This window comes from Hesperophylax consimilis, chromosome 1 (genome assembly GCF_061612785.1).
Source record: "Hesperophylax consimilis isolate HC1 chromosome 1, BYU_Hcon_1.0, whole genome shotgun sequence".
Classification (NCBI taxonomy): Eukaryota; Metazoa; Arthropoda; class Insecta; order Trichoptera; family Limnephilidae; genus Hesperophylax; species Hesperophylax consimilis.
In genome coordinates, this window is record NC_142836.1 from 25,649,069 (window position 1) to 25,662,736 (window position 13,668).

Here is a 13,668-nt window from a genome sequence, read left to right on the forward strand (position 1 = left end):
CTTGTAGGAATAAGCTTCTAACCTTCACAAGATAGTGCACTTTACCCCCAGACAGCCTGTTTTAAGTTTTGTACCATAATTTTAACTCTAGACTAGAAGAATAAGCGGAGATGTTTGAGAGAATAAATTGATTGAGATGGGCCTTGTCAAGAGTTAGAATAATAGAAGAGTAAATATGTGACGTTCAATGAATGTGAATTAAGCAAGGAGTGTGTGCCAAGACAGAAGCCCATTTTGGAGTTACAGCGCTAAATCAATTCCATTTGTCGAGATACATCAAATGAACTCATTATTATTTGTTTATTGTATTCAATTCACAAAGAATTGACAATGGAACAATGCTGTTACTGCAAACATAACACTTTTGTAATGGTAGAACCCCACATACATACTATTTTGCCACTACAAAGCCGTTGCCGTGCGGGAAATATGATGTTTGAGTTACAGCGTATTGGCCTCACGTATCGGAAGTTATCCATGCCACTTGCGTGTCGCATAATGTGTCAGTATGCCGTATCTCCAAAAAACATTTTTTTTATATTCTGTTATTTTCTTTGCATACTAATAGAAAAAATTTTTTTTTGTTAAAAGTGTGATTGAGAATTTATTTGAAATGTTTAAAAGAAAAAAATCGAATATACAGGGTTTTCCAATAAGAGGTGTTATTTTGAATAGCCCGCTATTTCGGTAGATGTTACTTTTAAAGCTATAATTTTTTGACATTTGACAAGTAAAAACTACGTCATTAATAAAACAAGGAACAATACACACTTCAAAAACGCATTAAAATTCACTTGAGTGAATCAAATGCAAATCATCTTGAATGATGAGGCCCATTTTAACCTCGGTGGCTTGGTCAACAAGCAAAACTGTCGCATCTGGGGTTCGAAAAACCCAAAAGTTATTGTTCAAAAACGCCTCTCTATCCTCAACGTGTCACTGTTTGGTGCGGTTTATGGTCCGGCGGAGTCATTGGAACTTACTTTTTCGAAAATGAGGCTGGAGCAACAGTTACGGTGAGTGGATTGCGCTATCGAGAGATGATTAATGATTTTTTAAGGTCGGAATTGGATGGTATTGATCTGGACAACGTTTATTTTCAACAAGATGGCGCTACGTGCCACACAAGCAACGAAACCATTGATCTTTTACGTTGAATATCAAAATAACACCTCTTATTGGAAAATCCTGTATTATGAATTTAAAAATACATGACATATTTGTATATTTTTTTAACAAAATTTTTAATAAACGCTCAATCTAACCTTTCAATAAGTTCGAAATTTTTACTGCTATTGAAAATAACAAAATTTATACGAAACATTTTTCATAAAACTAGTTTTTTTGGAGGTACAGCATATTGCCAATACACGGGCGCAGAGTTGTGCAACGATCCATCCTCCCTGCCCACCCCTACAGGAAACGGTTTGATGGTTAGTTACACGCTTTGGAAAACAAACTGAAAATATTAAGAACAGGTATTTAGTGCGATCGGTTAAAACATTTTTGAATTATTTAATACAGTGTAATCGAGAAAATTGTTCCCGGAACTTGAATTTGCATAAAGATAATTGAATGGGCTGGACATGCTATTAAGAACCACATTTTCCATTAAACTTTTGAAAACGGCGTCATTTATTTGACCCATAAAAAAGCCAAATAATGGTTCAAAGATATTTTTAAATAATATAATCCGAGAAAAGACGGATAAAGTTCTTAGAAGAATATGTTGAGATATTTTAGTTAATATATGAGTTCTCTCTTACAAAAGAATCTTTCTACAAATGCGAAAAGGACAAGATAATAAATCTAAGTTATGGAGTAATCTGAATTCGCAATATAAATTATTCTTTATATGTTATTTCTGTCATGTATGAGTATTGTACTTTTAGTGAAAAAATAATGGTCGGGAAAATAATGTTATAAGATAAAATGGTTAAAGTTAAACATTTTCGGAAAACAATATTCATTTTGTTATATTATTTGTTGGGAGAGAATTTATTTCTTAGAAGGTTATTTTTGGGAGGATATTATCTTCAATCTGTCTCGCTTTGTTGGTTTTACAAGTGATTCTAACACGTTTGTAAATTGAAAATATAAAACTTAAAAGAAAGTGTTTACGGTAGGGCATATTAAAAACAATAAAACTACAAATAGATTGAAGTAGGGAGACAATCTGTACAGCAGAGTGGTCATTTTTTGTCTACCTAGACTATACAAGGCTCACACAAATATCATTGAAGTCGTACACAGGTTATATTATAATGTAATAACAAGAAAAATAACAATTTCAAATTTTAATTCATGTGATCTTTAAAAAAAGCTCACCCCCTTCAAATAACCAATGTCGAACTCGGATAGTAAAAAGTAATATAGTATTATTTGATTTTATGTAAGTGCTCAATGTATTGTCTATTATTTGCTGTAGTTTATTCGCATGTATAATTTGTATTATTTACAACAGAACTATATGTACCCGCACATTATTCCAGAGTTGACGACATTTTATTACAGTGCTCAATATTATACTTGGTGTAGTTTATTCGCATGCATAATTTGTATTATTTACAACAGAACTATATGTACCTGCACATTATTCCAAAGTTGATGACATTTTATGCCAATGCTCAATGTATTGTGTATTATGCTTGTTATAGTTTATTTGCAAGCACAATGTGTAATATTTACAACAGAACCATGTACCTGTACATTATTCTAGAATCGACGACATTTTCAGAATCGCCTTGGCAAGGGACTGTCATTGACTTAAATCTGTATGAAGTATATAACTAACTGACTAACTAACCATCACGCTGTTTCCCCAAGTATATATTTCATAGAAAATTCCGAAATTGAAGAAATGATATAAGTGAAGATATATTAGTGACCAGTTCCATATGCGAAGGTATTTTCCAACGGTATGTTAGATGTAAACTTCCCTTTCAAACCCCTCAGGGCCACGAAATTCCTCAGATAAAATAGACCTTAGATTAGGTTGTTATTTGGATTGGAAACACGACATTGGACATTCAGAATTGGACGGAGACAACAGAAGGGTACATACGAGACCCTTCAAGGGCTATCAAGGAATATCATCATTATGAAAGGTACTATTTTCATAATGATGATATTCATCTGTTTCATATATGGTATCAATTTTCTTTACAACTAAAATAAATATATTTTCAATTTGTCAGATTTAAATAACCGTTATTCAACTAAAAAATGTCAACTTTTGCATATAAATACAAATGTCCCATTTTAAAAAACTTAAGCGTTTATTTTTTTTACATCCCCACCATTTTATTCCCATCTCCTTTCCCTCCCCACAACATTTAGCCTCAGACCATACCCCAATTGGAGATGCCGTAGACTCACTGGCTCCAGATGGTTAGGAGCAGCTGGGACTCTTGTGCGGTATTCAAATAAAAAAATCGAGTTCTATTTTTCAATTTTTAAAGTGCATTTGATTCAAGTTCACATGTGTCATTCTCAAAAATTCGACATGTTTGCATTCAAGTTCAATTGTCCTATTCTAATAGTAACATCTTTCAATCAGTAGTGTCCCTGTATGGTTGGTGTAGGTGTATGTTGTACCGAGTAGCGAGTAGCGATGTGACGCACGCGCGGTGGCCCGCTCGGCGCGCGGTCCTCCAGTTCTGCTCGTGCAGCCGCCACCGACAGGCGTCCAATAAGCGCCGCGATGCGCATCGACGGCGACGGCCACCTCCGATCTCCCGCACGTGAACTAGGTCCGAGCGCATTCCTATGTTTTTGACGGAGCAGTTTTATAAACACTGTGGTGATTTTTTCGTAAATATAAAGTTTTCTAACGTTGATTTTTTGTTAAAAAGAGTTTCCATGCGATTTTGGATTTGGATTATTTTGGTAAAGTTTCTGTTTATTATGAATGAGAAATGTCAATAACAATGTAAAATAGGTTTTTTTTATTAAACAATCAGAAATACAGATATGTTGTCAAATGTTTTAATTTTACGGATGAACAAATGTTTGAAAAGTTTTAAAAATTTTACAAATTTTTTAGATGAAAACAATCCTCAACAATATTTTACAATAAAAATTATATTGCAAGTTTTCATGCATTTTTTTAATAGCAAGCAATTTTATTCATAATTAAAACATATGTTTTCATTGGGGGGCTACTACACTATCGACGAAATTCTTATGAACAATTGTTGATTGAATAATCAAAGATTCAAGAAATGCGATTTTTTTATCATTTTTCATAATTTTTTTTTATTAATTTATCTTTAAGTAGTTTGTAAATACTTTTTGAACACATAAAAAAATCAAATGTATATAATAATTTGTAAAAAAAAATGTTAAGATAAATTAGTGTTGAAAATGTATTTGCGATACTAATGCTAACTGCATTTATTTACAAAATAACATTGATTCCTTTTAATTAGAAAACATATTTGGATTTGTGCAAAGTAAGACTTATAAAGTCGCAATAATGTGATGCAAGTAAGAAGTTGATAGAATATTTGAGGCAGCGGCTATAATCGCCTTAATGAGCTACTTCCAGCATTTTCTCATTAATGAAGCTCAATAGAGAACTTAGTCAAACTCTCACCGAGAAAATATGATATTGTGTCTACCAGATAAAGTTCCAGAGCCCTCCACCTCCACATCTTCGCCTGCTGAGGGTATTTTATCAGCCAGATAAAGTCCTCGGGCCCTCCACCTACACAACTCCGCCAGCTGAGGGTATTGTGTCGTTGTCGTAATTTGTCTTGTCAGCATTTAGGGGTAATAAGGCGTAGTGATTTTAAACCGTTTTATTTTACCACGCGGCGCCGCATATTCGTTAGACGGTTATTTACGATCTGGCGCCGTCAGTTTGGGATTCGATACAGTGCCGATGGCGGTTAAAGAGAATAATTAATTTATAAGATTGAGTATCTTAATTCATTTCTGATTTGATCTGAATAATATTCAAAAAGTTAACTTTCACAATACCTAAAATGGAGAAAAACGGCCAGTGGATAACGAAATTCAAACAATCATCATCATGCAGATTAGAAATATTGATTGAAATGGATTTAGAAGTGTTTGCCACCAGATCTGTGAGGTCAGGTACTTCATTTTCTACAATTCCTTCACTTCCTCACTCCCCCAGGGAGCTCCAGCCTCATAACATACCCCGTTTCAAGATGATACACAGTTGGGACAGCGGTATTTACATAAAACATCACTCATCACCAAGTTTCCTGGTTCACATAACCCGGGCCTCAACTTGCCAACCTGCCCAACCAGCCCACCCTGCCCAACCTGCCCAACCGGGTGGTGACATAGTTTCCCTGCCTTCACAGCCAAGGCAGGGGCGCTCTTGTGAGGTGTCACATAAAAAAGTAGGGGTAATTCTTCTATAACTATATAACTATCCTCTCCTCCTTTTCCTTTAAAAAGACCCTCCACACAGCATCACAAAAATGACACAGTGTGTGGAGTTAGTGGAAAAAACAAACAAAATGTATTTTAAAATCAATTCATTCTATATTATTACTGTTGGCTTCATTGTATATAAAAATCACGTGTACATATTTTTATGGTATTAAAAAATGGTTTCTACCTTTCAAGTAATCAATAATTTAATACATAATTTATATAGCAGAATACATGGGGTAGTAGTCCAAACTAAGTAAATATTACACCAATAGAATAAAATAATAAAAACGATATATAAAACATAATATAAAGGGAACGTTCTACAAAAAATTATATCAGGGCGTTTCCATTCCAATGAAAGCATGGAATAATTCACGTGGTTTTGTATGTCTCGCGATTTTATTCCACTCAGAGCTAAAATACATTTCAGCAGCTATTCAGAAAAAAGATAAAATTTGAAATATTACGTGCAAATCAAAATTTTTTCACAAATTGACTACTTTTCCAATCTTCAAAATATTTACACTGGGATGAAGGTAGAAGTCATGAATCGTGACCATTTCGAGAAGTACACCTAAGGTATCTTATTTGATTTATAAGACACGTTAGGTATACTTCTCGAAATGGTCACGGTGTCAGTTACGAATCGTGACCATTTCGAGAAGTATACTTTTTCTTTTGAATTAATTAAACAGTCTAATACAGCAATCTTTTTCTTGTGAATTAATTAGACAGTCCAATATAGCAATCCTTTTCTTTTGAATTAACTGTCTATTTTTAAATGAATTGGAAAATGGCTTATTTGCATGATATGAATTGAATAGTGGCTTATTTGATTTATAAGACACGTTAGGTATACTAATGGTCACGTTATCAGTCATGAATCGTGACCATTTCGAGAAGTATACTTAACGTGTCTTATTTGATTTATTTATAATAAACATTTTAAAACTAAAGTTACTAATAAACATACATAGTGTAGTGGTTACTTATATGATTAAGTGATTTAATATTACCATATTCATAACGTTTCGCATGCGACAATCGCCAATTGGTCGTCTGGCTCTCAATTTAAGTACAGGATTATACAAATTATCCACAATGTATTGCCCAAATATAAGCGATTTAACCGATTTGTGGAGCATGTAGGGATAAATGAATACCTTTAAATGTATTATCATCTCCCTGTATTTATTATAGCAAGAACATTTCAGGCAAAGTTAAGTACCTATATACTTAACTTTTTAATCATAAATATTCACATAGAACGTGCATTATTAGTATAATTAAATTTAAGAAAAATATATATCTATCATCGAATTTAATATACAACACAAATATAAAGGTTACCCGTGGACGCTATTATTAAGGATGGGTTGTTTCAGAGAATTTGAACAATTCATCAAATTTAGAAATTTATTTTCTAGTTCTTTGAAGGTTAATAATAACATAATTTGAATAGAACCTTCACCGAACTTGAAAATAAACTTTGAAATTTGATGAATTTCTCAAATTCTCTGAAATAAACGATCGTTAGTATTCTTATAAATATCAATATGTTTCAATATTATTTGAACCATTTAGAAAAATGATTATTTGGGTTTGATTCTTATAAGCCTATATTCATGTAAATTGTCATCTACGTTGAAAAAAATTGGTAAATACTATAGTACTTACCTAAGTTTTTGCCGATTAATTAAATTTAACAAACATTGAGAACGAAGAAGTTTTTTTTTGCCAATTTGTCTTTGGAAACTAAATTCGATGAAAAGTATAAATATGCCCTCCAATAATATAACTTTGTAATGTGTACTAAAATATGTGTAAAATTATAAAAACATATTTTGTATGTTTTACTAGTCTTCGAAAGATCGGGAGGATGAAAAGCGAAAGGTTGTGGAGGTATATAAACTACAGAAACCCAAAGCAAATAGGACCCCGAAAAGGGTTACGAAATTTCCCAAAAAACACAAACTGTTAGATGTACTCGGGAGGGTCAAATGTCTTAAGGTTTACGGACTAAAGGTGTTATACCTGGTTAATATTAATCAATTGTATCAAGCCTAAGGAAAAGAGGGTGAAAAGTAAAAACGATACGTTATTAATAGTTTATAAAAATGAAATAAAAAATAATTTTTTCAAAATTTTGTTGAAAATTTTTATCTGACTACTAATCAATTTTTTTTGCGCAGTACTTACGTTTGAACGCAATATAAAAAACTTATATAAAAAAAAGATTGCTGTACTAAACTGTTCAAATCATTTAAAAGAAAAATATTGCTGTATTAAACTCTTCATTTCATTTAAAAGAAAAATAAAAAGACTGTTCAATTACATCACAAGAAATTTTTTGCTATGTTAGAGTGTTCAATTAATTCAAAAGAAAAAACATTGCTGTATTTGACTGTTTAATTAATTCAAAAGAACAATATTACTGTATAAGAGTGTTTAATTAATTGAAAAGAAAAATATTGCTTTATTAGACTGTTCAATTAATTCAAAAGACAGTTATAGTTTTTGGGTTCATACGTACATTGAAAAAAATTACAATAAGGTGATGCACTGCGTAGTAATGGAACATCATGTGTTTTTGGTTTGAAAGTTTGGTCGCCTAGAAATGTTTCAGATGATTTAAATAAATACCGCGAGTATAATACATCTTGGCCTTTAAAATAATCGAGTATTTTTTACATAATTCTTTTTATAAACCCAGAAAAAAATAATTTATAGGCCTTTGAAAACTGATTTAAAGTTCAAAATTTCCTACTTACGAACCCATTTTCAGTTATGGTTTTATCGTATAATGTGGCAAATTAAGTTATTTTTAAAATGATCGGAAAACTTTTAAATATTTATGCTTGAACATCCACAAAATAAAATAAAAGGCACTTTTTTGCCATGTTTTTTTCTTGCATAAATCAAAACAGCTGGATGGTGTTAAGCGGGAATTTAAGCCTTATCGCCATCTACATAAGGAGTGTTATTGATGGCGGCTCGATTCAAAATATTACGCGACGTATTGCATCGCCTTAAACAATTGTTTTTCACTTCCAGAAATCTAATGACAAACGGTAAAATAGCATAATACATGTCAAATATGGTTTCAGTTACGGAAATTTTTCTCAAAAAAAAATTCTTAAAACTTAAAGTTAAATCCCATGTGTAGTAAACTCCAGCGCTGAACCGCACCGAACAAAATAATAATAAAAGCAACATTGCGTTCAAATAAAACATAAACTGCAGTGAATCGAGTGTTGTCAACAAGGAATATCGATACCGTGCAAAGTGAAGTGAAACGATTGTTAATATGGATATATTAAGGGTGCCGAAGTGAATAGCGAGCGGACACACTACTAGTTATAATATATTGTTTCAGTATTCCTATGAAGTCTCTGGCGGGGGTGATATATGGCGCCATACGAATGTGATGTACCCACACCCTCGCACATCGACACAGTAGGCGACACAAAGGAACACCCACACCCATGCGTCGCGTCCTGAGCATGTCGGCCTTGGAGCCGCTGCTCCTGCTGCTGTTGGCTGTAGTGGGTGAGATATTTTATTACTGCTTTATTTATTTTCTACATTCGGATCCTTCAGACAGGACAACTGGAGTCCCAAGTACAGATAAACCGGTATAATGTTTCTTAATGGAAATACAACAAAATCTGTTGTTGTATATTAGCTTTTTTAAGGAAAAGTAATTAGAATTTTAATACTCTTTGAAATACACCATACCCTGACAGCTTCCGTGGTTGAGTGGTGATACTCAGCAACGAATCCGTAGATTGTGGGTTCTAATCACGGCGTGCGCAAGTAAATTTGATTTGATTATTGAAGACAATATTAGCTGTTCCTAAACGAAAATCGGAAACAGATTTTTCAGATTTTCATATTTTCGCTTAGGAATCGCTAATATTGTCTTCAAGAATTAAATATTACAATTTGAGGTTTTACTTTACATTAAGTTATTCCAAAAATATATTTTTTATTTGATTAGTTTTTTATTTCACAATAATTTATTCAGTTAATATAATATAACTCAGAATCAAAATGTTGCTTTTTTGGTGACCAGATCTCAATAGCCAGGGACTTCCCAAACTTTCCACCTTCCATTTTATTTCACTCCTTACTTTCTTCATCCTTACAATATACGCCTGTGGGGGATGTCATAATCTAACTGGCTCAAGACGGTTGGGAGCTGTTGGGACTCTTGTGCTAAATTCACGTAAAAAATCACTTATTTATTTATAAAAATTGGGTTTAAAACAACACTTTGAAAAGGCTTATTCTCTTTTACTTATCAGGCAAAACGAAGATTTGGCAGAAACACCCATCCATGAACAATATAGAACTGAATATTATATTAACTATAAACAACCTTGATTTACTGTGCATAATCCACCATCAACATATCAACTAGAACTCGATCGAAAATCCTTTATAATTCCAACAACAATATCAGGATTGAGTCATTTAGATACTCTCTTGTACGTAGATTGCATGCAGTTGGCAAAACTTTCGCAGATATTGTAGATGTGTTCAACGGCACGGAATATAGTCACAAGAAGGCTATAATAACATACCTCAATAATGACAATAATTAAGGTTAGCATAAAACTATTCTTCTGAAGGGGTTCCCTATAATTTTAGGTTTAATTTGGGGTGATTGGGCCTTATATTTTGGAGGAGAATGAAATCAACCGACTGTCAAAGCTCAACATTATGTTTCCACGTTGGAATTTTTTTTGAACCTTCTTTGGAAGAACTAACAGAGGAAACAGATCTGGGAGACATCTTGTTTGAACAGGACGGTGCTACTGCCCATACTGCTACAGATGTGCCCGCGCGCTCATCTGATTTAAGTATTTGCCACTTCTTCCTGTGGGGCTACCGGAAGAAAAAAGTTTTTAAACATCGGCCTCACACCTAGAAAGAACTCAATCGGCCAAAAACTTTAGAAATCGCCTTCACCAATGTATCGCTGCTGGGGGTCATCATCTTTCTGATGTCATATATACTTGATGCGTAAAACGTCATGATGTACCGAATAAAATAAACCCCATTTCTGTGAGTTGCGCCAATTTTTTAATAGCACTTCAAAAGTGCACCGTACATTTTTCAATGTCTGTTTTGCTGCACCCTGTGCTTCATTGTTGAATGAAACACTGTACTTTTGACAAAACCGTGCCTTTTCAGAATAAAAATATGTACAAAGTTTAAGTGTTTTATTTTTAAATATGTGGTGTCATTTGTTGTAGTCATTGTATTTAGGATGCTAACCACCGTCCACCACTTCCAAACTGATTCATTCATATTTTGCAGAACACGATCTTATCGCTATTAAGTCTCCTGGTAGAAATAGGTATAGGTTTTTTTATGATCATGGTGATGGTTACTTGAAAAAAAAAATCGTTCAGAATCATATTATTTTCGGCCGCACTTCTCACAAAACTGCTCCGTGACATTGTAAAACCAACTCAAATGCGAGCTGCAAAATGTATTAAAATGAATTCAGACTCTGCGACCAACTCGTGCAGCATCTGCCGTGACTACAACTGTCTGGACATGGCACTAGTAAATTGGAATTGTGTAATGTACCTACATCGGTGCTATAATTTATTATTATATGTAGCTATCCGGCAATTGCGTAATGTCATTGTTGGTCCGTAATAGTGCTTATATATTATGCACAAAAACATGAACAGTAATTCACATTCACAAGTTAAGTAATCAATGCCTGATTCACAAGACATTGTGATTGAAGAACAGATATTATAAGATATTAATTGATTTCTATGAATAGTGTAGATTTTTCTAAAATAATTTTTAAGATTTCGTATTGTATTGAAAGTTTCTAAATCAAGGTGCATTTTCAAGTCTTCAATTCCTTGTTAATTGGAAGAGACAGGGATTGCATCAAACATTATTGCAAATAACAGAAGAATATGAATGTATGAGACGATGTATGAGTGTGAATGAAGTAAGGAGTGCCGAGATAATATTTCAAATTTCCACATTTTTCAATTTTACAAATTTTCAAGTATAAACCACAAACTATCATTTTATTTATTTATTTGGACATTCACAGTAAATTTGAATACAAGTAATACGGTTCTAAAAAAAATAGAATGTTAAACATAGTTAATATACCTATTATGAACGCCCTAAAAATGTCTTGATAATTTAACAAATAATACTATTAGTAAGAGGGTGCGTGGAGAGTGAAAGAGTTTTTTTTTAAATATTTTTTTTTACGTGCTGAATATACTTTAAGAAAAAGCTGTACAAGTTTGATGACACCAGAGCTCACTCGAGAGATTTTGGTGGGACATTCAAATAGATGATGTTCAAAAATTTGTATGGAATACTCTCAATGCTTCGAGTAAATCAAGAAATAAGATGTTAGAATTAGTTGTTTTATGTCTGCCAAAACACAGTGAGTTCCCTCCCGCTGGTTTCCTCGCCGCAGGACAATTTTCACCTTCTAGCCACTCACAGGGATGACTTTGTTGTTGTCACGTGATATGGCTAGTAAATAGGGAAACACTAAGGACGGATTGTTCCGGGGAATTTGAACAATTTATCAAATTTTAACTTTCATTTTCAAGTTCTGTTTTTATTTCAGTTCTGTCAAGCAACTATCCTATAATGATATAATAACAGAACTTGAATAGAACTTTCATAGAACCCGAAAATGAACGATGATATTGATGATTTGTTCAAATTCTAAGAAACGACTCGTCTTTAGGACTGGTTATTTCACAGATTTTGAACAATTCATCAAATTTCAAAGTTGATTTAAAAATTTTGTGGAGGTTCTATTCAATTTCTGTTATTATATCATTATTGGTCAGTGGCTTCACAAAACTGAAATAATAACAGAACTTGAATAAAACCTTCAGAGAACTTGAAAATAAAATTTTAAATTTGATGAATTTTTCAAATTCTGTGAAACAACCCGTCCTAAGCGAAGGACGCCGGTTTCAACAAATTTCGTCAGCAATAATCTTTTGGAGGAACGTGTTGCAAGTGAGAAATGTCATTTATTAACGTAGAGGGTAGATTCCGTGCAATCTGCCAACGGCTACCATTTTGTGTACTCTGTGAATGGAATAAATTATAACAATATACAGCAGATTGTTATACAACTAACAGTAAAAATACAGATAGTCAAGTATTATTTTCTTTTCGCAGTTTATACATATTTTGGGAACCGTACCGTTGCATCCCCATTTCCCACATATTGTAGTAGATTTGATGAAAAATAATTTTTCGGAAAAAGATAATGATAAAAAAGTAGACAAGCGCCGGAATAAACTCACGTTAGGAGACAAGCGATGGAATAAACCCAGTTTCGGAGACCAGCGACGGAATAAACCCACTTTAGGTGACAAGCGACGGAATAAAGCCACTATAGGAGACAATCGAGTGAATAAAGCCACTTTAGGAGGCAAGCGACCGAACAAACCCACTTTTGGAGACAAACGACGGAATAAACCCACTTTAGGAGACCAGCGACGGAATAAACCCACTTTAGGTGACAAGCGACGGAATAAAGCCACTATAGGAGACAATCGACTGAATACAGCCACATTAGGAGACAAGCGACGGAATAAACCCACTTTTGGAGACAAACGACGGAATAAACCCACTTTAGGAGACCAGCGACGGAATAAACCCACTTTAGGTGACAAGCGACGGAATGAAGTCACTATAGAAGACAATCGACTGAATAAGGCCACTTTAGGAGACAACCGATGGAATAAACCCACTTTAGGAGACAAGCGACGGAATAAAGCCACTTTAGGAGACAAGCGACGGAACAAACCCACTTTAGGAGAAAAGCGATAGAATATACCCTCTTTAGGAGACAAGCGACGGAATAAACCCACTTTAGGAGACAAGCGATGGAATATACCCACCTTAGGAGACAAGCGACTGAATAAAGCCACTTTAGGAGACAAGCGACGGAACAAACCCACTTTAGGAGAAAAGAGATGGAATATACCCTCTTTAGGAGACAAGCGACGGAATAAACCCACTTTAGGAGACAAGCGATGGAATATATCCACCTTAGGAGACAAGCGACTGAACAAACCCACTTTAGGAGAAAAGCGATGGAATAAAACCACATTAAACATTGGTGCACAGAATGTTCTTCTCCTAGTCACATATGTACCATCCCACACTGCTTTGCCTTGGCAAAGATTTGTATTTTTAATCCAATTTTTTTTTTATCTCACCGTGATGGTA

The 13,668-nt window shown here is 33.8% G+C and overlaps 1 protein-coding gene across 1 annotated transcript in view; it reads left to right on the plus strand.

Annotated features, from left to right (window-relative positions):
* The first annotated feature begins 3,677 nt into the window (after nucleotides 1-3,677).
* Nucleotides 3,678-13,668, plus strand: part of LOC149426543 (uncharacterized) — a 150,683-nt gene continuing 140,692 nt past the window's right edge. The window contains exons 1-2 of the mRNA XM_089631656.1: nucleotides 3,678-3,888; nucleotides 8,579-8,961. Of these exons, the coding sequence (XP_089487782.1) occupies nucleotides 8,898-8,961 (64 nt within the window). The 5' untranslated portion in view covers nucleotides 3,678-3,888; nucleotides 8,579-8,897. The remainder of the gene's footprint in view (nucleotides 3,889-8,578; nucleotides 8,962-13,668) is intronic.